The sequence below is a fragment of the Nerophis lumbriciformis genome, linkage group LG17, assembly GCF_033978685.3.
Source record: "Nerophis lumbriciformis linkage group LG17, RoL_Nlum_v2.1, whole genome shotgun sequence".
NCBI classification, from domain to species: domain Eukaryota; kingdom Metazoa; phylum Chordata; class Actinopteri; order Syngnathiformes; family Syngnathidae; genus Nerophis; species Nerophis lumbriciformis.
This window is the reverse complement of record NC_084564.2, coordinates 36,104,807-36,131,251: the sequence shown is the minus strand read 5'-3', so window position 1 is coordinate 36,131,251 and position 26,445 is coordinate 36,104,807. Positions and strand designations below refer to the sequence as shown.

General features: G+C 42.3%; 1 protein-coding gene across 6 annotated transcripts; it reads left to right on the top strand.

The window, feature by feature from the left end:
• Window positions 1-23,621: 23,621 nt before the first annotated feature.
• Window positions 23,622-26,110, top strand: LOC133614283 (uncharacterized). 6 transcript variants are annotated; one of them, XM_061972133.2, is made up of 5 exons: window positions 23,622-23,791; window positions 24,393-24,473; window positions 24,708-24,873; window positions 24,961-25,040; window positions 25,166-26,110. In XM_061972133.2, exons 2-5 carry the CDS (start codon window positions 24,453-24,455, stop codon window positions 25,466-25,468), a joined length of 570 nt encoding a protein of 189 aa, XP_061828117.1. In that variant the 5' UTR covers window positions 23,622-23,791; window positions 24,393-24,452; the 3' UTR covers window positions 25,469-26,110. The 6 variants fall into 6 exon arrangements, 5 of the variants coding, with proteins under 5 accessions (XP_061828117.1, XP_061828116.1, XP_072771150.1 ...); XM_061972132.2 differs by having other exon boundaries at window positions 24,393-24,602; window positions 25,166-26,108; XR_012050924.1 differs by lacking the exon at window positions 24,393-24,473 and having other exon boundaries at window positions 25,166-26,106.
• Window positions 26,111-26,445: the final 335 nt, after the last annotated feature.

Below are 26,445 nucleotides of genomic sequence, written 5' to 3'. Positions count from 1 at the left end.
TAAGTCACTGCACCTGCTTCTCAGAGACTAGGCTTCAAAACATCTCAGCTTGTGTTCAAATCTTTACATGGTCATGTTAGAGCCTTATGAATCATCTCTGGTTCAGAGAACATCAGGGAGTGGTCTCCTGCTGGTGCCGGGAGTCAGGACTAAACACGGTGAGGCAGCATTTCAGTTTTATGCTCCTAAAATTTGGAACCGTCTTCCAGAAGTTGGCAATGTTCAAATTCAGACAGAAAATACATATTTTTGTCACATTGTGTTGGTGATGAATCCCAAGATGCAGAGAAAGCAGGCTTTGCGCGGGAAAACAGGATTTAATGTCCAAAATAAATGTAAAACACAAACCAGAAACCAGGGACAGTCAAACTGGAAAACAGGAACCAGCAAACAGGAACTCGGAACAAAAAAAAGACAGCACACTGCAAACAGCTACAGGTAGAGCTTCAACGACAGGTAGTAAGTAGGACGACAGGTAGTAGCTGACAATCAATACTCCAGCACAGACTGGATGGCAAGCCAGGTTTAAATAGCAGCTGGCTGATTGACACCAGGTGTGGCCAGGTGCCAATCAGCCACAGCTGAGGGAAAACAGCGCTCAGGGAGACAAGCAGGAAACAACCAAAATAAAAGCGCTGACAGGAAATAAAGACAAACACAGAGGAAAAACTAAAACATAACCAAACTGTCAGGGACAAACCTGACAATTTTTAGGTATGCATATGACAAGTGATAGTATTGTACTCTTTGATATTAATACAATATTATATATACGATATACCGGTATTAGTATAGTACCGCGATACTAATGAATCATATTCGATACTATATCGCCTCTAAAAAGTACCGAACCCCTGGCCCCTGTCATCGTCACGTCGTGACAGTGCTGGTTTACGAGCAGAGGAGCATGTTCAGCAGCGCAAAATCACAGAGTACTTACAAGCAGACACAGTGTGTAGACAGAAAAGGGAGAACGGACACATTTTGGCTTAAAAACTAACGATAAAGGTGAAGTTATAACACTGAAACGCCCTCAGGAAGAGGTGTTTTAAGACATGGCGAGCTAGCTAGCGGCTAACGTCCATCGCTGGTCTGCAGTGTTTTAGCTACTTCTAAATCACTAATCCTTGCCTCCATGGCGACAAATTAAAGTATGTTTCTTACAAGTATCATCCCTGCAAGAGGAGGAATAGCTAAACATGCTTCACTACACATCATAGCTCACCGGCGTCACAATGTAAACAAACACCATTGGTGGATCTACACCTGACATCCACTGTAATGATACCAAGTACAGGAGCGTATCTAGTCGATACTACTATGATTACATGAATATTTTTTAGCATCACAAAAATCTTCTTTCATTTTTTTTCAATGTATATTTTGTTTATAAACTCAGGAAATACGTCCCTGGACACATGAGGACTTTAGATATTGTTGTTGTTTGTGGTTACCAATAGGAAGAACCATGTCGAGCTGCATGAATAACTTGGCTTTAATAAAGACTTCAGGAGGACAGCAATTTTACATACGCACTGCATGAGAGAGTGGTAATAACTGATTCCCTGATGTGCACACCCTGGTGGTGTGTTTGAAAATTACAACAACAAAACAGTCATTTTACCAAATGATCTACATCCTTCCCTTTTAGTTAAGAGTCCTTCATAAAAACAAAAGCAGATAAGTGAAATGAATATCTGTATGTAATTAACTGTGTAGGGTAAGTACAAACAATTCACTATCTGTATGAAACATCTAAACACATCACAGAACAGGTAGAAAAAATACTATCTCTCAAAATAAATCACATGTACATTTTTTTTTCTTTTTTTCTTGCTGCACATACTTTGGATTGGGTCTACACACTCGACCTGCACGTGTTGTATAAGCTGTGTCAGTCTGCGTCGTGAATCTGGGTCGAATTGGTGATGCACTTTCCGTTTGCCTAATCACTGTCTCTTCTCTCAGTGGTGTGGGAGGGACTAAGTCCACCACGGTATGTCTACCATCCTGAGAGTCTGCTTCATCGTTCTGGAGAGGTGTTGGTGGTCGTTCTTGAACCGGGAGGATGTGGCGACGATTCCTACTGTATCTTCTCCCATCGGATTGGATGATGTAGGAACGTGGCTCTTCGCACAACTTTTCCACTATTCCAAGTCGGTCATGTCCAGCAGGAGTTTGCATACGGATCACTTGCCCTTCTGCCAAGGGACTCAGTGGGCGGCTTGACTTGTCGTAGTGACGTTTTACCGTAGTTCTCTTGTCGACTAGTCGAGCGTGTACTTGTCTTGAGTCTTTTGCTGTTGGCTGTAGTAGTCTGGTACACACTGGGATAGCTGCGCGCGTTTGTCTTGACATTAACCGTTCAGCAGGGGAACCAAGGTCCGCATCTCGGGGAATGTTTCTGAGGTTAAGGAGGTTTAGGAAGACATCAGTTTTGTCCCGGTGGGATTTCTCCATCAGTTGCTTGGCACTCCTGACAGCTCTTTCCGCAAGTCCATTCGACTGGGGAAACTCTGGGCTGCTAGTGGTGTGGATGAAGTCCCACTCCTCAGCAAACTTCCTGAATTGTTCACACTTGTACTGTCTTGCATTGTCAGATAGCAGTGTGTGTGGTGTACCATGCACTGAAAAATGTCTTTTCAATTTGGAAATTACAGCTGTGGCTGTGATGTTTTGTAGAAGGTCAATTTCAAACCATCCAGAATAGGAATCCACTAGCACCTGGTAGTGTTGTCCACGCCATTCAAAAATGTCTGTAGCAACTGTGGACCAAGGAAGGTCTGGAACTGGATGGAGATGGAGCGGTTCTTTCTGTTGATGTGGTTTTGTGCTGTTGCACACTGTGCAAGAAAGTAGTTCTTCAGTGATGTCTCGTGACATTGATGGCCAAAAGATGATACCTCTTGCTCTGCGTTTGGTCGCTTCAATGCCTGGGTGACCTTTATGTACAATCTTAATGTACTCTTTTTGTAGTGACCGGGGAATAACTGCTTTCTGCCCTTTTATGACGATTCCATCTTCCACAGTGAGTTCGTCTCTGTAGGGGAAGAAAACTTCAATTGCAGGCTGCAGCTGAGTCTGTCTGGCAGGCCATCCACGCTGGATAACTGTATTGAGAGTCTGCAGTACTTCATCCTCCTCCGTGTGTTTCTTGAGCTCTTCCAGGCGGGCCGTAGAAATGTAGCTCACCGACATGACGTCAAAAGAACCACTATCAGATGGGCTCTCACTGTCTGTCGCACTGGGGGCTCTTGAAAGAGTGTCAGCTAAGTACATGTGCTTTCCTTTTTTGTAGACTAAGCTTATGTCATAGCTTTGCAGGCGTAGCAGCATCCGCTGAAGACGGGCAGGGGCATTGTGAATTGGTTTCTTCAAGATAGTCACCAACGGTTGGTGGTCAGTTTCTACTATGGTGGGCTTGCCATACACATACTCTCTGAACTTGGTGCACGCAAACACAACAGCTAGAAGCTCCTTCTCAATTTGAGCGTATCGAGTTTCTGTTTCTGTACGGGTGCGGGATGCAAAGGCTACTGGCCTTCCATTTTGCATGCAAGCAGCTCCTAGTCCAAAACATGACGCGTCACAGGTCAGCGTGACTGGCTCTTTGACATCGTAGTAGGCCAATACTGGTGGAAAGGAGAGACATGCTTTCAGGCGGTCGAAAGCATCTTGATGTTGCTGGAACCAGCACCATGCCGTCTCTTTGTGAGTCAGCTTCCTCAGTGGCGTTGCGATGTCACTGAGGTTTGGAATGTACTTGCCAAGATAGTTGACCATTCCCAGGAAACGTTGAAGTGAAGTGACATCTGTGGGGACTGGCATCTCCGTGATAGCAGCAGTTTTGGAGGGGTCAGCTTTCAATCCTTTACTTGTGAAGATATGACCAACGTAGCATACTTGGTCAAGTCGAAACTTGCATTTCTGCGGGTTGAGTTTGAGGTTTATTTCCTTCACACGTTCAAGCACTTTTTTTAGGTTGGCGTCGTGCTCCGCCACATCACGACCTCCGATGATGATGTCATCGACAATGACTGAGCATGGATATCCAGCAAAGAGTTGATCTATTGTGCGCTGGAATACCTCGCTTGCAGAGTTAATACCGAAAGGCATGCGAAGGAATCTGTAACGTCCAAAAGGAGTACTGAATGTTGTCTTCATTGAGGACTTCTTGTCCAGGCGGATCTGCCAGAATGAATTTTTTGCGTCTAGCACCGAAAACACTGTTGCACCTGACATTTGTGCTGCTACCTCCTCCACACTTCTCATGGGGTGGTGGGGCCGTTTTAGTGCTTCATTTAAATCTTTGGGGTTGATGCATAGTCTGATTTCTGATTTGCCTTTCTTGTGCGCAGCGACCATGGATGACACCCAATCTGTTGGTTCGGTGACTGAAGTAATAACGCCTATGCGTTCCATGCGTTCAAGTTCAGCTTTCACACAATCTTGCATCGCTACGGGGATGCGGTGGGCCGGCCTTACAACAAGCGTCACATTGGGGTCCACTGTCATTGTGTAAACAACTGGTAGTTCTCCGAGCTCTTCACTGAAAATATCTTGGTATTGTGTGAGGATCCGTGCGCTGAACTCTCCAGTGTTCTCTGTGGTGACATGGTGCACATTGGGACTCAACTCGACTAGCCCCGTACGCAGGCATGCACGAAAGCCCAACAGCGATGTCACATTTTTATCCACTATGAAAAATGTCAGTAAGTGGCACTGTGCCTTTAAAAAGCATGTCAGTGTAGCTTCACCTTGTGTCTCGATTTTGGCTCCTCCGTAAGCAACCAAATTTGTGCTTTTGTGTTGTTTGGCGAGTTTCACGCCGCTGTTTACTCTATTGAAAGTGTTTAATGACATTACATTGCATTTAGCACCTGTATCCACTTTCATTTCAGTTGGCACGTCATTTATGCACACTGTGACAAATCCTTCATCTTGGTCTCTTTGTTGTGGATTTACAGTGTCAACGCAATTTTCAATTTCCAAGCCATCCACATAGAATGTGTCATTTTCACTTTGGCTGTGTTGATCCATTGTCACATCATGCACAGACTGTCCATAGCGCTTGTTTGTGGTAAACTTCGACTGACTCTGTGGCTTTGACTTGCAGCATTTTTTGTAGTGATTTTGTTTCATGCAGTTGTGACATTGTTGTCCAAACGCTGCTGTGTGACTCCCTCCACAATTGTTACACTTTGTGATAGTCTGGGCAATTTTCTGGAATTTGCCTTTAAATTGCTTGTATTGTGTGGGTTTGATCTCATCAACATTGGTAGCTTGTGTAGCCAATGTTTTGATATTTTCCTCTGTCATTTCGTGAATACGGCAGATTGAGATTGCCTTGGCAAGAGTCAATTCACTGTCCCTCAGTAATGTCTTTCTCAGAGAGTCGTTTGTGATGCCACACACAATTTTGTCACATATGAGTTCGTCAGTTAGATCTCCAAATTGACATGTTTTAGCTTTAATCTTCAAATCACTGATGAATGATTCCATGCTCTCCCCATGCTTTTGAATTCTCGAATGGAACTTGTGCCTTTCCAATGTTTTGTTCGTTCGCGGATTGCACATTTCTCTGAACTTCCTCTTCAGGCACTCGGGATCTTCCCGCGACTCCGCAGGAGCGAGAATAGCACCGCCCGCGCCGGCGGCACGCACCTCTGGCACGTACGCAAACGAGCGCTCCCTCTCGATCGCTTCTGGACCAGCGAGGTTTAATAGGATGTATGCGCGGGTCTTCGCGGGCTTGTCCGAGTGAGCAGCAGCAATGAAAATGTCATATGCTTGCTCAAAAATGCGCCAGTTCTCCGCGACATTGTCGTTGAAGACGACTGGGTCTGGACGACGAAACCCGTCCGCCATTAGGGATCAGCGTGTCCACCGCACGGCAGGAAAAAAATCTCCGGCGGCAAATTTTAGTACAAAAAGTACTCAGAGGCGAGAAGTTTGTCCACTACTCTGACACCATGTTGTTGTTTATGGTTACCAATAGGAAGAACCATGTCGAGCTGCATGAATAACTTGGCTTTAATAAAGACTTCAGGAGGACAGCAATTTTACATACGCACTGCATGAGAGAGTGGTAATAACTGATTCCCTGATTAAAGTTAAAGTTAAAGTCCCAATGATTGTCACACACACACTAAGTGTGGTGAAATTTGTCCTCTGCATTTGACCCATCCCCTTGATCAACCCCTGGGAGGTGAGGGGAGCAGTGGGCGGCAGCGGTGCTGCGCCCGGGAATCATTTTTGGTGATTTAACCCCCAATTCCAACCCTTGATGCTGAGTGCCAAGCAGGGACGTAATGGGTCCCATTTTTATAGTCTTTGGTATGACTCGGCCGGGGTTTGAACTCACAACCTACCGATCTCAGGGCGGACACTCTAACCACTAGGCCACTAAGTAGGTATGTGCACACCCTGGTGGTGTGTTCGAAAATTACAACAACAAAACAGTCATTTTACCAAATGATCTACAGATATGACCAATGTATAATCCTGTAACTACTTGGTATCGGATTGATACGTAAATTTGTGGTATCATCCAAAACTAATGTAAAGTATCAAACAACAGAAGAATAAGTGATTATTACATTTTAACAGAAATGTAAATAGAACATGTTAAAAGAGAACATAAGCAGATATTAACAGTAAATGAACAAGTAGATTAATAATTCATTGTATACCACTTGTCCTTAATAATTTTGACAAAAATAATACTTAGATAAATGACACAATATGTTATTGCATATGTCAGCAGACTAAATTAGGAGCCTTTGTTTGCGTACTTACTACTAAAAGACAAGTTGTCTTGTATGTTCACTATTTTATTTAAGGACAAACTTGCAATAAGAAACATACGTTTAATGTACCCTGAGATTTTTTGTAAAAAAAAGCCAATAGGTAATTTTTTGTGGTACCCTTTATTTAGAAAAGTACCAAAAAGTATTGAAATACATGTTGTTACCGGTACCAAAATTATGGTATCGGAATATAGTGGAAGTCGCTTCCTCGCAGTCCCACTGTCAGACACGGCACAGAAGTCCAGCGTGCAGGTTTAACAAGGTTTTTAATGATCGTATGTTTTTATGCCAAGTTTTCTCTCTCAGAACGTGACTTTTCAGTCACTCTCCAAACTTCCTCTCCCTCCTGCATCCAAGACAACAGATGATTAGATTAAAGGGGAACATTATCACCAGACCTATGTAAGCGTCAATATATACCTTGATGTTGCAGAAAAAAGACCATATATTTTTTAACCGATTTCCGAACTCTAAATGGGTGAATTTTGGCGAATTAAACGCCTTTCTAATATTCGCTCATCGGGAAGCAATCCGCCATTTTCTCAAACACCGAGTCAAATCAGCTCTGTTATTTTCTGTTTTTTCGACTGTTTTTCGTACCTTGGAGACATCATGCCTCGTCGGTGTGTTGTCGGAGGGTGTAACAACACGAACAGGGACGGATTCAAGTTGCACCAGTGGCCCAAAGATGCGAAAGTGGCAAGAAATTGGACGTTTGTTCCGCACACTTTACCGACGAAAGCTATGCTACGACAGAGATGGCAAGAATGTGTGGATATCCTGCGACACTCAAAGCAGATGCATTTCCAACGATAAAGTCAAAGAAATCTGCCGCCAGACCCCCATTGAATCTGCCGGAGTGTGTGAGCTATTCAGGGACAAAGGACCTCGGTAGCACGGTAAGCAATGGCGGCAGTTTGTTCCCGCAGACGAGCGAGCTAAACCCCCTGGATGTCTTGGCTCACACCGTCCCTTATGCCACCGAAGATGATCAAGAGAAGAATATCGACCCTAGCTTCCCTGGCCTTGCTGACATCAACTCCAAAACTGGACAGATCAGCTTTCAGGAAAAAAGCGTGGATGAGGGTATGTCTACAGAATATATTAATTGATGAAAATTGGGCTGTCTGCACTCTCAAAGTGCATGTTGTTGCCAAATGTATTTCATATGCTGTAAACCTAGTTCATAGTTGTTAGTTTCCTTTAATGCCAAACAAACACATACCAATCGTTGGTTAGAAGGCGATCGCCGAATTCGTCCTCGCTTTCTCCCGTGCCGCTGGCTGTCGTGTCGTTTTCGTCGGTTTCGCTGGCATACGGTTCAAACCGATATGGCTCAATAGCTTCAGTTTCTTCTTCAATTTTGTTTTCGCTACCTGCCTCCACACTACAACCATCCGTTTCAATACATGCATAATCTGTTGAATCGCTTAAGCCGCTGAAATCCGAGTCTGAATCCGAGCTAATGTCGCTATACCTTGCTGTTCTATCTGCCATGTTTGTTTGTTTTGGCATCACTGTGTGACGTCACAGGAAAATGGACGGGTGTATACAACAATGGTTAAAATCAGGCACTTTTGAAGTTTTTTTATAGGGATATTGCGTGATGGGTAAAATTTTGAAAAAAAACTTCGAAAAATAAAATAAGCCACTGGGAACTGATTTTTAATGGTTTTAACCCTTCTGAAATTGTGATAATGTTCCCCTTTAACACGTACCACCTGTAAAATCTAATCACCTGCCAGCTGTGTCTCGCTGTCAGCACATGCCCCGCCCCTGCCCGATGGCGCTCGTCCTCAGCACCACGGACAGCGGCGGTGACTTTTACTCCTACAGGCAGTGCTGGCAAAACCTCCCCCCACACACATATATATATATATATATATATATATATATATATATATATATTTGCCTTCTTGCAAATGTATGCATCTGTAAACACTTTAAACAACCCTGCGTATGATTTGTGCTCTATAAAAAAAACTCGCCTTGCCTATCGGATTTAATAAAAAGTGCAACTTCACATGTTTCGCAGAGAAGCCTTCCTGTCAAACGTCTCATTTACGATGTTCAGATGTTTCCCGTGTGATCCTCAGCGCCATCAAAATCACAGCAGTTTGGTTTGTGCGTTCATGAAAATGTCACCAACCTTCTAAAATCATTTATTAAGCGTCTTCACACGGCATTGACATCAAATCCTAGAACATTACATCCAAAAATCTGGCAGGCGTTAAAAAGTCTTACAGTATTCTGGCAGGCTTACATCAATGTTTTTTTTTGAAGAATTTCACTCGGCAGTTTTTTTTCCACAGGTTGCCTGTGATTAACTGTGTCCTTACCTCGGGCGCACGTATGAGCACAATTATTTCTACCAGCAAACAGGCTTGTGGGTGTCTCGTTTCTGATTATGAAATAATGCTGCATTGCCGTTATTACATTCTACGCTCCGGAAGGCAACGGGGGGCGGACGCTCTTGATTCTCCCTTCCGTTTGAGTACATCACCTCCACAAATAAAGAAGAAAAACACCCCAGTAAAACTAATGGAGTGGGAATATGATTTAATGCGACAGTATTCAAGATTGATACTGGGTCTGACACTTGTATATTCTGGCCACGGCGTTGACAAACACACAGAGAAGTGACATGTTCATTATGTCAGCGCCAGCGGGTGACCTTTGAAATGCACTCTCTTCTTGCAAGACAGATTAGAGAAGAAAGAAAAGAAGAAAAAAAGGAACGCTAGCCTATTATTGTGTTTATTAATTAAGCTCACCTGGATAATTGCGCCGCTGAATTAATGTTCCGGTGTCATACGGTAATTAACAAAGAAAAATAACAGCATCTTCTCACAAACGCTTTAGCGCGGCAACCAATTGGTATGCAGCGACGATAACTCCCGCGGCCATCCCTTCGTTTTTCTGAGATACACTGTGGTCCAAATCATATTTTCTCTGCAGCAATATGGACGAGCAATACTGACATAATGTGCATGTCAGACGCTATCGGATGGATCAAAGCGAGACTGTCAGATCTCTGCAGAGGCTGCAGCGTCTGCCCCAAAGCATGTTTTATTTGCTTGGAGAGTAAAATATGGTCCTTTATTTGCAGCAATTAAAGGCTTACTGAAACCCACTACTACCGACGACGCAGTCTGATAGTTTATACATCAATGATGAAATCTTAACATTGCAACACATGCAATGTTAAGCTTATTAAAGTGCAAATTTTAAATTTTGCGCGAAAAAACGTCTCGGTATGATGACGCCTGCGCGTGACATCACGGATTGTAGAGGACATTTTGGGACAGCATGGTGGCCAGCTATTAAGTCGTCTGTTTTCATCACAAAATTCCACAGTATTCTGGACATCTGTGTTGGTGAATCTTTTGCAATTTGTTCAATGAACAATGGAGACAGCAAAGAAGAAAGCTGTAGGTGGGAAGCGGTGTATTGCGGCTGGTGTTGTGCCGGATAACGCACCCCCGCCGTAGAATGCACCCCTTGACTGTTGTGCCGGATAACACAGCCGGTGTTTCATTGTTTACATTCCCGGAAGATGACAGTCAAGCTTTACCGTTGGCCTGTGGAGAACTGGGACAACAGAGACTCTTACCAGGAGGACTTTGAGTTGGATGCGCAGCCGCGGTACCGTGAGTACGCATGCAGCTGCGGCTTCCAAGCATTTGATCGCTTGCCCGTACGTGCGTGCCGCTATGTGCATGTCACGTACGTAACTTTGGGGACTTTGGGGGAATATATGTGCTGTATGAACTTTGGGGAGGTGAACGGTACTTTGGGCTGTGGGATTGAGTGTGTTGTGCAGGTGTTTGAGTTGTATTGGCGGGAGGGGGGAGGTGTTTGTTATGCGGGATTAATTTGTGGCATATTAAATATAAGCCTGGTTGTGTTGTGCCCTTTGTCACCGATTCTGTTCATAACCTTTATGGACAGAATTTCTAGGCGCAGCCAGGGCGTTTAGGGGATCTGGTTTGGTGGCTGCAGGATTAGGTCTCTGCTATTTGCAGATGATGTGGTCCTGATGGCTTCCTCCGGCCAAGATCTTCAGCTCTCACTGGATCGGTTCGCAGCCGAGTGTGAAGCGACTGGGATGGGAATCAGCACCTCCAAGTCCGAGTCCATGGTTCTCTCCCGGAAAAGGGTGGAGTGCCATCTCCGGGTTGGGGAGGAGATCTTGCCCCAAGTGGAGGAGTTCAAGTACCTCGGAGTCTTGTTCACGAGTGGGGGAAGAGTGGATCGTGAGATCGACAGGCGGATCGGTGCGGCGTCTTCAGTAATGCGGACGCTGTATCGATCCGTTGTGGTGAAGAAGGAGCTGAGCCGGAAGGCAAAGCTCTCGATTTACCGGTCGATCTACGTTCCCATCCTCACCTATGGTCATGAGCTTTGGGTCATGACCGAAAGGACAAGATCACTGGTACAAGCGGCCGAAATGAGTTTCCTCCGCCAAGTGGCGGGGCTCTCCCTTAGAGATAGGGTGAGAAGCTCTGTCATTTGGGGGGAGCTCAAAGTAAAGCCGCTGCTCCTCCACATCGAGAGGAGCCAGATGAAGTGGTTCGGGCATCTGGTCAGGATGCCACCTGAACGCCTCCCTAGGAAGGTGTTTCGAGCACGTCCGACCGGTAGGAGGCCACGGGGAAGACCCAGGACACGCTGGGAAGACTATCTCTCCCGGCTGGCCTGGGAACGCCTCGGGATCCCCCGGGAGGAGCTGGACGAAGTGGCTGGGGAGAGGGAAGTCTGGGCTTCCCTGCTTAAGCTGCTGCCCCCGCGACCCGACCTCGGATAAGCGGAAGAAGATGGATGGATGGATGGATGGTTGTGTTGTGGCTAATAGAGTATATATATGTCTTGTGTTTATTTACTGTTTTAGTCATTCCCAGCTGAATATCAGGTCCCGCCCGCCTCTCACAGCATCTTCCCTATCTGAATCGCTCCCACTGCCCTCTAGTCCTTCACTCTCACTTTCCTCATCCACGAATCTTTCATCCTCGCTCAAATTAATGGGGAAATCGTCGATTTCTCGGTTCCGAATCGCTCTCGCTGCTGGTGGCCATGATTGTAAACAATGTGCAGATGTGAGGAGCTCCACAATCTGTGACGTCACGTGCATACCGTCTGCTACTTCCGGTACAGGCAAGGCTTTTTTATCAGCGACCAAAAGTTGCGAACTTTATCGTCGATGTTCTCTACTAAATCCTTTCAGCAAAAATATGGCAATATCGCGAAATGATCAAGTACGACACATAGAATGGACCTGCTATCCCCGTTTAAATAAGAAAATCACATTTCAGTAGGCCTTTAAATGTTGCATAAAAATGCAAGTTGAACGGATATTGAAACGAGTTAGTTAGTTAGTTCATAGTTAGCTTCGAGTGCAACCGAACATGCATTTAATATTTTTGTGTGATTTTCATTCAAATGCCTGCAGGCGAGGCAACCATTTCGCATTGCAGGTTTTAGCAGCAGAAACGTGCAGCATTTTTAGAATAGAATAGAAGTACTTTATTGATCCCTGGGGATAATTCAGCACCACAGATTTTAGTGTTGTCCCGATACCAATATGTTGGTACCGGGACCGTTACCAAAATTATTCCGATGTGTTGAAGTTGCTTCCTAGCAGTTCCACTGTAGACATGGCACAGGAGCCAAGCGTGCAGTTTTAACAAAGTTTTAATGTGCATAGCAGAACGTGACTTTTCAGTCACGTCTGTATCCTCTCTCCCCTCCTGCTCTCGGCAGCCTACTGTTAACGACAACAGATGATTAGATTAACACGTACCACCTGGGAAATCTAATCACCTGTCAGCTGTGTCTCGCCGTCAGCACATGCCCCTCCTTCCATCCGATGGTGCTCGTCCTCAGCACCACAGACAGAGGCGGTGACATTTGCTCCTGCAGGCGCGCTGGCCCCACCTCCCTCCACGCGATACTTTTCGGTACTTTTCTAAATAAAGGGGACCACAAAAAATGCCATCATCGGCTTTATTTTAACAAACAATCTTAGGGTATATTAAACATATGTTTATTATTGCAAGTTTGTCCTTAAATATAATAGTGAACATACAAGACAACTTGTCTTTTAGTAGTAAGTAAACAAACAAAGGCTCCTAATGAGTCTGCTGACATATGCAGTAACATATTGTGTCATTTATCATTCTATTATTTTGTCAACATTATTAAGGACAAGTGGTAGAAAATTAATTATTAATCTACTTGTTCATTTACTGTTAATATCTGCTTACTTTCTCTTTTAACATGTTCTATCTAAACTTCTGTTAAAATGTAATAATCACTTATTCTTCTGTTGTTTGGATACTTTACATTAGTTTTGGATGATACCACAAATTTGGGTATCAATCCGATACCAAGTCGTTACAGGATCATACATTGGTCATATTCAAGCAAAATGAGCTTAACGCCAGACAAGAATGTTGAAATAACATATAAACGGCCGACATTTATCCAAGAGAATTTTGAAAAGCTGCTGATGGTGTGTTTGACGGAAAAGCAGCTGGAAGGAGGTATGTACAAGGCCACTCTCCAAGGCAAATGCTGTACATTAATAACCTCCCAAGCTGTTTGTTTACATGCTTTTTTTATTTCTCTTTGCTATTTGGGCTTATTGGACCCTAATTAGAATAAAAACTAAGAATCTTCTTTTGATATGATGTACTTAGTCCATAAGTACACAAATGTGTACTTCATCTTTAGTGACATGCTAATTCTTATTTTTACACTTTTTTTTTTCCAAATTCCATTGTACGTTGTATTTTTCTGACACCACCAGATGGCAGTATAAGTGTCCACATAAGTGGCCATAAGACCCCAATTCAGTACTGTACACAATTTTGGAAATAAGAGCTAAAAGGTGCTGTCCACGCATGTGGCCACTAAGCCTTTAGAGGTTGTTAATATACACCTACTCAGTGGTCTTGTGGTTGGAGTGTCCGCCCTGAGATCAGTAGGTCGTGAGTTCAAACCCGGCCAAGTCATTCCAAAGATTATAAAAAATGGGACCCATTACCTCCCTGCTTGGCACTCAGCATCAAGGGTTGGAATTGGGGGTTAAATCACCAATGATTCCCGGGCGCGGCCACCACTGCTGCTCACTGCTCTCCTCACCTCCCAGGGGTGATAAAGGGGGATGGGGAAAATGCAGAGGATAATTTTACCACACCTACTGTGTGTGTGACAATCATTGGTACTTTAACTTAACTTTAGATGAGCTGTATGAAAAATATTTGGTACTTGCAATTCATAATGATAACACAAAACAAACATCTGGCCAATCAGGGACTTTATAAACTAAAAGGCAACAACATTACATCCACTTTATAAGTCGTGATGTGTGGTATTACATCACCACATAGTTCCACGTCCCAGTGGAAGTCAGGAGGGCGCAGTAAGGATGTTTAGATTGCAAACTCGATTTAGAGATTCCGCTACCAATCAGGAAGGAAATCAACTAATGCAGACATTTGCTGCATTTAATCAGCCGACTCGCTTGGAGGTGGCGCCCGTCCGAGATCTAATTTGACGACACACGCAGAGGGCACGCTAATGACGGGCATGCATGTGATTAAATACCTTGCGTACAATCTGGTGTGCCCCAAACTGCAACACCTGGCATCCACGTCCACCATAGTTTGTAAACGTATACAGCAGCGGCAATATCAAAAATAATCAATAGGCCAACTGCTGTCTGGTATCCAATTCAAGCAAATCTGGGTTGCATACAAAATGATAGATAGATAGATAGATAGATAGATAGATAGATGGACAGATACAGTAGATAGATAGATAGATAGAAACCCTGTTTCCATATGAGTTGGGAAATTGTGTTAGACATAAATATAAACAGAATACAATGATTTGCCAATCCTTTTCAACCCATATTCAATTGAATGCACTACAAAGACAAGATATTTGATGTTCAAACTCATAAACTTAATTTTTTTTTTGCAAATAATAATTAACTTAGAATTGCATGGCTGCAACACGTGCCAAAGTAGTTGGGAAAGGGCATGTTCACCACTGTGTTACATCACGTTTTGTTTTAACAACACTCAGTAAACGTTTGGGAACTGAGGAGACACATTTTTAAGCTTCTCAGGTGGAATTCTTTCCCATTCTTGCTTGATGTACAGCTTAAGTTGTTCAACAGTCCAGGGGTCTCTGTTGTGGTATTTTAGGCTTCATAATGCGCCACACATTTTCAATGGGAGACAGGTCTGGACTACAGGAAGACCAGTCTAGTACCCGCACTCTTTTACTATGAAGCCACGTTGATGTAACACGTGACTTGGCATTGTCTTGCTGAAATAAGCAGGGGCGTCCATGGTAACGTTGCTTGGATGGCAACATATGTTGCTCCAAAACCTGTATGTACCTTTCAGCAATAATGGCGCCTTCACAGATGTGTAAGTTACCCATGTCTTGGGCACTAATACACCCCCATACCATCACAGATGCTGGCTTTTCGACTTTGCGCCTATAACAATCCGGATGGTTATTTTCCTCTTTGGTCCGGAGGACACGACGTCCACAGTTCCCAAAAACAATTTGAAGTGTGGACTCGTCAGACCACAGAACACTTTTCCACTTTGTATCAGTCCATCTTAGATGAGCTCAGGCCCAGCAAAGCCGACGGCATTTCTGGGTGTTGTTGATAAACGGTTTTCGCCTTGTATAGGAGAGTTTTAACTTGCACTTACAGATGTAGCGACCAACTGTTGTTACTGACAGTGGGTTTCTGAAGTGTTCCTGAGCCCATGTGGTGATATCCTTTACACACTGATGTCGCTTGTTGATGCAGTACAGCCTGAGGGATCGAAGGTCACGGGCTTAGCTGCTTACGTGCAGTAATTTCTCCAGATTCTCTGAACCCTTTGATGATATTACGGACAGTAGATGGTGAAATCCCTAAATTCCTTGCAATAGCTGGTTTAGAAAGTTTTTTCTTAAACTGTTCAACAATTTGCTCACGCATTTGTTGACAAAGTGGTGACCCTCGCCCCATCCTTGTTTGTGAAAGACTGAGCATTTCACGGAAGCTGTTTTTATACCCAATCATGGCACCCACCTGTTCCCAATATGCCTGTTCACCTGTGGGATGTTCCAAATAAGTGTTTGATGAACATTCCTCAACTTTATCAGTATTTATTTCCACATTTCCCAACTTCTGTGTCACGTGTTGCTAGCATCAAATTCTAAAGTTAATGATTATTTGCAAAAAAAAAAAAAAAGTTTATCAGTTTGAACATCAAATATGTTGTCTTTGTAGCATATTCAACTGAATATGGGTTGAAAATGATTTGCAAATCATTGTATTCCGTTTATATTTACATCTAACACAATTTCCCAACTCATATGGAAACGGGGTTTGTAGATAGATAGATAGATAGATAGATAGATAGATAGATAGATAGATAGATAGATAGATAGAATGATGGTGTGGAGGGGGGCGTGGCCTGCGGGCCTGCCGCAGAGCGGGGTGTGCAAGGACCGGCCTCGAAGACAGCGACAAGTGATTGCCCGGCTGGGCCTTGTTACCTAATCACCTGTCGCCTTTATTAGCAGCAGCCGGAATGAGACAGGTGGTGGAGTTGGAGTTGGAGCCAGGGAGAGACACGCGGGACTGAAAAGTCAAAAATATATATTGCTATAAAGCAATCGCTCCGTGCGTGCATGCAAATAAAAAGACTGTATTCAAACTATCCCGAAGATCTGTCGGCCAGGAGAACCCACACAAGAGGGAAACCTTTACAGATGGTTTGTGCTTTTTGGTATGCTGCGAAGTCACGTGCAGTGAGGTTTGAGGTTGGGGAGGCACTGACCCAGCGTTGGCGTTAACGCACTTTTTGTGTCTTTTTACGCATTGAAATCAGAAAGGACACGCAATTACGGAAGCCCGCGTGTCCCCTGGATGTGGATTTCTTTTTCCGCCGGTGTTTTGTTTTGTTTATATTTGCCGAGTCAAATTTCCGTCCGCGTTTATTGCGATTTTATTGGTCGTAAATTTTGATTCGCCGAAAGTTTTATCAATGACAAATACTGCCTCAGTTTGCACTCGGACATTTTTAGCACGAGGGGCTGTCCAACGAAAGACTTCATGGTAAAAAAACTAAGGTGAGTGTAAAGTCAGCCTTTTTAACTTAATCCTGTGCCATGTCTCCAGTAAATGACTTGTTTTAGTCTCTGTGAGTCCATGGAAACTTCACTTTGATCTCCCGCTGGATCGACATCCATCGAGGATGGAGACAGGCTAGCTGTGAGCTTCAAGTTTATATATACCTTATCCCAATAAACATCTGTTCAGTATTTTAACATAAAACTGTTTGATTGTGAGGCATTAAAAGCCACAAAATGCAACGGGTCCATCAGACCCACAAACGCTGGCTGAGTAACAACAATATGAACGTTGCACGGAAATTTTATCTGGCAGTTTCTGCATCCCACAGGGATTCTCCTTTTGTGTTTCTGCACCTGCGGTTCCCACACAAGGTTGCAACATTGTTTGTCAACACTGTCTGCTCTCATTTTCTCGCACATTTCACACTCTGATGTTCTGTGTACCTACACTCTGTCCTCCTCCTGTCTAGGCCTGGCTGAGTAACAACAATATGAACATTACACAAGGGTTAAGTAACATTTATGACAATCTTTTTCCAAAATACAATATAGAATGTGAGATGTAACAGGATAATGCATACATTTATCATGTTTTCAAAACGCTTACAAAAAAGTGGGACCCCAAACATTTACTGTGGGACCCCATTTTTATGACTTGATGGGGTCCCTGGAACCCCATTTTGAAAATTCCTAGCGCCAACACTGCACTGACCCACTAGTCAGATTTACATACATGACCGTATGATGCGATGGCACCGGCTATAAATCACAAAAATACACAGTATGATGCAAGAATAAAACATTTCAACACACAACTGCAGAGCAGACACTAGACCAGGGGTCCCCAAACTGTTTGACTTGGTTGAAACAACTTTGCCGGGGGGGTCAGTCTGTATATATATTCCTCGCGCACTAATTGACTGAAAGAGCGCTGTCGACGTATTAGTTTAATCTGGAGCCAGAAGATGTTCAAAGAGGACACGATGCATAAACTTCAAATCAGAAGTATTAATTCCCTATTGGATACAATTCTAATACAATTTGTCTGAGCACTATCTGTCCCTAGTACATACTTGCCAACCCTCCCGGAATTTCCGGGAGACTCCCGAAATTCAGCGCCTCTCCCGAAAACCTCCCGGGACAAATGTCAACAGCCTGTATTCATGGTCCGCTTTCCCACAATATAAACAGCGTGCCATAACTGTAGAATGATGGAGGGCGAGTTCTTGGTTTCTTATGTGGGTTTATTGTTAGGCAGTTTCATTAACGTCCTCCCAGCGCGGTAACAACACACAACAACAGCAGTCATGTTTTATTCTACCGTAAAGCGGTTCGTCTGCCGTAAACAGCAATGTTGTTGTAATATATTGAGTTGGAGGCAATAACCAGACTTCAGAACAGACTCACACACTTGACGTCAGGTGCGCAACACGACGTAAATCGTTGGCCAACCAAAAAAATAACCCCAGTACGCTATAGCCAACATTCACCAGGAGATGGCAACAGACAAACATAGATCACTCCATTACATTCCTCCCCTTTTAGGAATGTAGAAGTTACTCAAAATAAATAAACAACCCAACCAAAAAATGCAGCAGCTCAATTAAAAAAACTGTACTTAAGCCACATTCTTTCTTTTTTTTTTAGTACTGAACTCTTAACCCTCATTTGTAAACAATAACATGCTTATTATACAAACAGTATTTGTACACCTTTAACACATTATGTCTTCCGAGATTCAGTTTTTTTGGTGGTACTCGAAACCTTTCTGGGTACCTGCGAAAGGGTGTTCAGCATGGTTAGAAAAATAGTGACAGAGAATAGAATAAGGATGGACAATTCAACCCTTAACTCAACAATGAGTAGATGAGTGTTATGTGTGTGTATATGTGTAAATAAATGAACACTGAAATTCAAGTATTTCTTTTATTTATATATATATATATATATATATATATATATATATATATATATATATATATATATATATATATATATATGAAATACTTGACTTGGTGAATTCTAGCTGTAAATATACTCCTCCCCTCTTAGCCACGCCCCCACCCCGACCACGCCCCCCACCTCCCGAAATCAGAGGTCTCAAGGTTGGCAAGTATGCCCTAGTAGCATTCAACACGGCGACTTCCACAGGGCGGTCTGGACGCACCCTTGCCCTCACGCTCTTACAAAATATATATCACAATGTATGAATATGCAATGAGGTGTCTACTTCCAGGGGTGGAATCTTCCTCTGCCTTCTCCTTCCGGCACTCCGACTTCATATCTGGTATTTGTCCTTCAGACCTTGGCAAAGAAGCCACGTCAACAGTGGCAAGAATGTGGGCGATAAGAGTGAATGTGCGTAGACATGAACTGGAACTTAGAGGATATGATTAGTTCCATGGCCTAATTAAGCAATGATTGATTGATTGAAACGTGTATTAGTAGATTGCTCAGTACAGTACATACTCCGTACAATTGACCACTAAATGGTAACACCCCAATAAGTTTTTCAACTTGTCAAAGTTGGGGTCCACGTTAATCAATTCATGGTAGCATATCTATACTAGTGTTGCAAAAATACCAATATTTTGGTACCGTTACTAAAAGTATTTCGGTACTTTTCGGTACTTTTCTAAATACAGTAAAAGAAACCACAAAAATTGTCTTTATTTTAACAAAACAATCTTAGGGTACATTAAAAATGTGTTTCTTATTGCAGTTTAGTCCTTAAATAAAATAGTGAACATACAAGACAACTTGTCTTTTAGTAGTAAGTAAACAAACAAAGGCTCCTAATTTAGCTGCTGACATATGCAGTAACATATTGTGTCATTTATACACCTATTATTTTGTCAACATTATTCAGGACAAGTGGTAGGAAATTAATTATTATTCTACTTGTTCATTTACTGTTAATATCCGCTTACTTTCTCTTTTAACATGTTCCTTCTACACTTCTGTTAAAATGTAATAATCATTAGTTTTGCATGATACCACAAATGTGGGTATCAATCCGATACCAAGTAGTTACAGGATCATACATTGGTCATATTCAAAGTCCTCATGTGTCCAGGGACATATTTCCTGAGTTTATAAACATAATAGGAATTTGTCAAAAACAAAGAAAGTTGTTGTGATGCCAAAAAATATCGACGTAATCATAGTAGTATGGACTAGATACGTTCCTGTACTTGGTATCATTACAGTGGATGTTAGGTGTAGATCCACCCATGGTGTTGGTTTACATTGTGACGCCGGTGAGTTACGGTGTTTAGCTATTCCTCGTCCTGCAGGGATGATACTTGTAAGAAACGTACTTTATTTGTCGTCGTGGAGGCGAGGATTAGTGATTTAGAAGTAGCTAAAACACTGCAGACGGCGGATGGACGTTAGCCGCTAGCTAGCTAGCCATGTCTTTAAGCACCTCTTCCTGAGGGCCTTTCAGTGTTATAACTTCACCTTTATTCATACTTGCCAACCTTGAGACCTCCGATTTCGGGAGGTGGGGGGTGGGGGGCGTGGTTAAGATATATATATATATATATATATATAAGAAATACTTGACTTTCAGTGAATTCTAGCTATATATATATATATATATATATATATATATATATATATATATATATATTATTACATATATATATATAAATAAATAAAAGAAATACTTGAATTTCAGTGTTCATTTATTTACACATATACACACACATAACACTCATCTACTCATTGTTGAGTTAAGGGTTGAATTGTCCATCCTTGTTCTATTCTCTGTCACTATTTCAGAACACACACATTATACAAATATACATTATAAAATCAATAAGAAAACGGGAGCTCTAATTTGAGAGTCTGAATTAGGATCAGAAGTTCCTATATAAACATTGCGCACTCACGTCGCCTTTTTGTATTGATTACTGCAGCTGTGCACTGGATTCATTCACAAATACAAACTACAACTCACAAACACTTTAGAGTTAGGCTCCACCATCAGAATGTGTACTTAAACTTATAAAGATCACATGGATATTATTCAGTGAGTTGATTCACCAAAACTAACCTGTTATACAGGAGGAAAAAGCACACAGGACGTTTCAATTGTTCACAGACTGGTCGCGCTCATCAGAATGACAAGACACTTCCGGTTTGCAGGTGATAGCATTCAATTGGGAAGAAACGCCCTACTGCCCCCTACTGACCAATGTGAATACTGATAAATGTGTAATGACAGCTCCAAAAACGAATTCAAACCACAAAATAAAATAAATAAATCAACACAAAAATGTGACACATTATGGGTGGGTTACATATGCATGTACAGTAGATGGCAGTATTGTCCTGTTTAAAAGTGTCACAACATTGCTGTTTACGGCAGACGAACTGCTTTACGGTAGACGAAAACTTGACTGTTGTTGTTGTGTGTTGTTACCGCGCTGGGAGGACGTTAATGAAACTGCCTAACAATAAACCCACATAAGAAACCAAGAACTCGCCCTCGATCATTAGCTGTTTATATTGTGGGAAAGCGGACGTGTGAACAGGCTGTCAACACGTCACTCAGGTCCGCATGGAGCTGGAGGGGGCGTGGCCTCCAGCTCCGCCTGAATTTCGGGAGATTTTCGGGAGAAAATTTGTCCCGGGAGGTTTTCGGGAGAGGCGCTGAATTTCGGGAGTCTCCCGGAAAATCCGGAAGGGTTGGCAAGTATGCCTTTATTGTTAGTTTTTAAGCCAAAATGCGTCCGTTCTCCCTTTTCTTTCTACACTCTTAGAAATAAGGGTTCCAAAAGGGTTCTTCTACAAGGGCTGAGGTTCTAACTGGAACCATTTGCTTCTGAAAAACCCTTTCCCGAAGAAAGGGTTTTTCAAGGGTCCTTGGTAACGCTAATGGTTCCAGTAAGAACCATTTTGATCCAGAGAACCCTTTAAAACCCCTTTTCTGAATAATTGGTTTTAAAAGGGTTCTCACTAACACTAAGGGTTCCAGTAAGAACTATTTTGATCCAGAGAACCGTTTTTGGAAGAAAGAGTTCTACAGGGATTGTTGAAAGCATGGGTAAGATCCTGTGTCACCAGGGACATACTTCCTGATAACATTTGCCAATAATGGTGCAAAATACATTTCCTTGTGACTACTGATACAAATACTTTTCATATACAATTTTTTTGTTTATTTTAAAGCAAACCCTTCTTCCCCAGATCCTGTTGATCAAACTGTAACATAATTGCCCATCTTGGGATTTGAACACCTGCCACCCAGTCTAAAGTCACTGGCAATAGTGACTGAGCTAACCAGCTGGCTGCCTTCAGTCATTAGGTCCACCATACTAGTCTATTACCTTACACCTTCTGATCAGACATACAAATAATGGCAGTCCTATAACTGAAATGGTCTGTTACCAATTTATTTCCACAACCATTAATTATAAGAAAGCAAGATCTTCATCAGCAAATCTTGTTGACTCAGGCAAAGATTAGCTGTGACTGGGAGGACAATTTTTGAAATCTGCCTTGACAACTGCTGTCTGGCTGGTGATTCCGTTTGAGAAATAGCTCAGTGATTTAGGAGCTGGTTCTTGGTGCCAAAGAACCTGGGTTCAAGCCCTGACAAAGGCGGTGATGACAGCTCCTGAAAATGCCAGATGGTCTTTGTGAAGCAAACATATACATTTTAGAGTCATGATAGATTAAACATCAGTTATTAACTTATGGAGCAAATCGAATCAATTAAAAAATCAAATTACCAATCCATTCTGTCTAGATGCAATATGTGTATTTTCAGATTTGTGTCTTGATAACTGATATATTTACAGTGGTTTCAAATCTGCATGCACAACAGTGAATGGCTTAATCAATTTGTGAAGCCACTGTTGAATTGTCACTTGCCAATTAGCTCAGCATGATAGACCACAGTCTTTGGTTCTATTGTTGTGGATTTTAGCCTCAACTGGTGCAAAAGGAACATTATAATGTCAACTTTCTTGCCTTCCTGTTCTCCTGTTTGTTGCTCAGAATTGCCTTAATTTGCCAAAAATCGCCCGGACCCGACCCATCGCTGCGCAGCAGTTATAATTGTGTTTATTTAGTTTAGTTACACTACTCCCTTCTTCAGGAGGAAATGACACACAGCAAAGAACTAGCAAGGTGGTACCTGCAGCAAGGATATAACCCCTCTTTCTGGGGCATCTAAGTGAGCTATACGACTCACTGGACAAATGCTTTTGAAAGTTTGTTACAAATCAGGTGATCTAGGGATACAGTTTGAAGTTGTGAGTTCAAGGCCTGGTTGATGCAGAGTGACCATGTTAATGCATACTGAGGTGATGTGTGGATTAGTGACAGACAATTTAAAACATATCAAACACTTATTTTACAGACAATTTTACTCATGTATTTGTCTCCTCCTCATACTTTTCCATGATTGGCCTCATCCCATGGCTGCTGTACCCTGCTGACTGGCTTAGTCCAGTTGTGAAGCTGCACATAAGTTCATTGATAGACAACGGTCTTTGATGTCAGAGGCCAAGCCTTAACTGATGCAAAAATCACACTGTAATGCTGACTTTTAGGCTACTACATCAGGGTTTGTTGATGCTGGGAATTGAACCCTGATCTCCCAGGGGAAAGGGCAATGCTTGGTGTGTTGGGCCAGGGAGCTGGCATGATGGTGGCTGTCATGTGTGAGTTAAGAGCTGGTTGCTCCATGGATTGCACCACATGGTCTGGTCTTTCCTGCCTACAAACCAGGTGTGACATACCAATAGTGATTACTGTGAACAGAACAGAACAAAGAAGAACAGGAGAGAGAACAGAAGAAACTTCCGAGAATCAAGGTGAGCTAAATATAATATCTTATTTCAGCATGCTTGACCCTAGCTGAGGACTTTTATGGTAAAAGGTGGACTAAGCATTTGTTTTTTGTTATGTTTTGTTCGTTTGCTTATTTCTTTGTTTTCTTGTAGAAAACAAACAAACAAATTATATTGTGGACAAAGCTCTGCTGAGAGCTGCCATAACAAAATAGGTTACAATATATCTGTACAATTAATCTGAAATCATCCTAAAAAGGTTATCGTAGTTGTTATTTTAATGAAATAATATAGTATAAATTGTCAATGTTAGAAGGAGCTTTAACGTTGTCGGTAGCGGCGTTGCGGTCGCCATCTAGCTCGTCTTTGGAGGGATGGGTGGGCTGGTGAGCACCATGGATCTAATACATCCATGTTGAGCACACACTAATGTGGGGGTAGGAGGAGCAGGGGGACAGGGCTTGAGCTTGGTCTCCAACATAGTGGTAGCAGAAAGATAACACAAGACGAAGGTTACAGAGAGGATGATTCTTCGATATTATATAACTTTTTAAAAAACATGTACACCTCATCTTAATGGTTACCTCTTACTATATTGCTTGTCATTTTTCTTGAATGCATATAGGCTCAGGAGAGTGAAGAATGTAGAGAGGATGAAAGGAGCATTGAAGCTCATATCAATGAAATGTCTACAGAGATGCTTAAGGTACACCCAGATCTGAACTCTTTAAAGGAGAGAATGAGACGAACCTATGCATACCGAAAGACCTTCATGGCAACTGCCAAGGCAGAGGAAATCATCGAAAAGTTTCCCGCACTGAAGCTTCCTAAAATAGTTGGTATCTTCAAGCATTGAATTGACCATATTTAATTGTATGTGTATTATTTCATTTATGATCATCAAGTATTTTGAGATGACACTTTTTATCCCTCCTTACAGCTTCTGTGGGAGATGAAGGAGCAATTCCTTGTAGAAGCTGATCGCAGAATGGTCACAGAGCTGGATCGAATGGCAACGAAGACGGTTCAAAGAGCATCTATGTGTGACCTAAAGGACTGCTGCCAGAGGGCAATCAATGCCTGCCTGGATGATTCAGTAAGACGAGGTATCTAGGCCTATATGTGTATCTATAGGAGCCACAATCTGTATTTCTGAAAACAAAAAATATTACAGAATATTTGTATTTCCTCAGGACTCATTAGGGATGCAGCAATTCTACTGCTGCCTTCCATTTTCAGAGAGGACTCATCCTTTCTATACACTCTACTGGAGGTAAATACTGCATTTAAGGTCAGGATTTAGGAATTGGTACTATCCATATTATGGCAACATTGAGTCATTTTGCTGTTTTCACGGCAGGTTTTATTTACTGACATGTATCTGTTTTTATTGCATAGGAGCCAAGCGTGCCTACTCCAGCAATCATGCTCCATAACACACACGAGGGGAACCCTTTGCAGGCACAAAGGATAACCCTATACCTGGATGGTATACAGGTTTTGACTGAGGACAGCAGCATGGACATATCATATGCTATGAGTGCATTAATGTCACTCTATTTTGTTTTTGCTGTCCAGTACCCAAAGGAACTGAGAAAAACTCTTATTTTCATTGAAAGATTTGTGTTGGGGATCAAGGACCACAGTGTTGTACCCATTTCAGTGAAGAGACTATACAACTGTGTCGGAAGTGGGGAGTAGTGAGTAGATGTGTTGCAGCATGGGATTTCATGCTTTATGTTCTTGTTAATGGTCAAATTCCTGCTGCTGCCCTTTGTTTGTACATATTGATTAAAAAAATATCCCTTATTTAATACATATTTTGGACCAATACATTTTGTTTGATTTTGGCATAGTGATGTCTCTAGATTTCCATTATTGTTACAATACGTAACATTTTGAGTACTTATTACATAACACTGAAAAGTATTTCAACATTATTTAAATCAATGTGAAAACTTTGTGGGATTCCCTCACTTTCTCATGATTCTGTTCCACTGTCACAATTAGTACATACAGTATGTACACTGATTCTTTTCATTGGACCATGCATTATTTTATTGTTTGTAGATAGCTTACAATAAGGCACAGTAAATGCAGTAAGTGCACCTTGGATTGATTGAACTAAAACTATTTTGTGTCTCTTTCTGCCATGTCACCATTGCTGGAGATTTATTTACACAAATTCACCTACTGAGGACAGCATGATGTGTCTGGCCTGTCATGTTGCTGATCCCACTGGACCTATGCTGACTTTTGACCTGTTCTCCCCTGGGACCTACACAGCCTCTCCTGTTTTGTTGGACTATCTTTAAATAAATGTTTTTCTCATTAAAATGTTTTGAATGTTTGTTCAATGTCAACATGATAAATGACCACAATATAATATGAACTAAAATGATCTGTAGAATACAATATGGTTCTTTATAGAACACTCAGAAGACAAGACGGTTATCGGTGAAAACCTTTGAAAAGGGATGCTTTTAGAACCCCCTGTGTCAGGTCTAGATGAAACCCTTGAAACATGAAAGAGTTCTTAGTGGAACTCCCTGTGTGGGTTCTAGATGAAACCCTTGAAACATGAAAGGGTTCTTAGTGGAACTCCATGCATGGGTTCTAGATGAAACCCTTGAAAAAGGAAAGGGTTCTTAGTGGAACTCCCTATGTGGGTTCTAGAT

What these genes read in the sequence shown, in the direction of transcription:
- LOC133614283 (XM_061972132.2), top strand. Translation starts at nt 24,453, where the DNA reads ATGTCTACAGAGATGCTTAAGGTACACCCAGATCTGAACTCTTTAAAG. An exon ending in CACTGAAGCTTCCTAAAATA is followed by an intron (nt 24,603 to 24,707) that starts GTTGGTATCTTC and finishes CCCTCCTTACAG; the next exon opens with CTTCTGTGGGAGATGAAGGA. An exon ending in GGATGATTCAGTAAGACGAG is followed by an intron (nt 24,874 to 24,960) that starts GTATCTAGGCCT and finishes GTATTTCCTCAG; the next exon opens with GACTCATTAGGGATGCAGCA.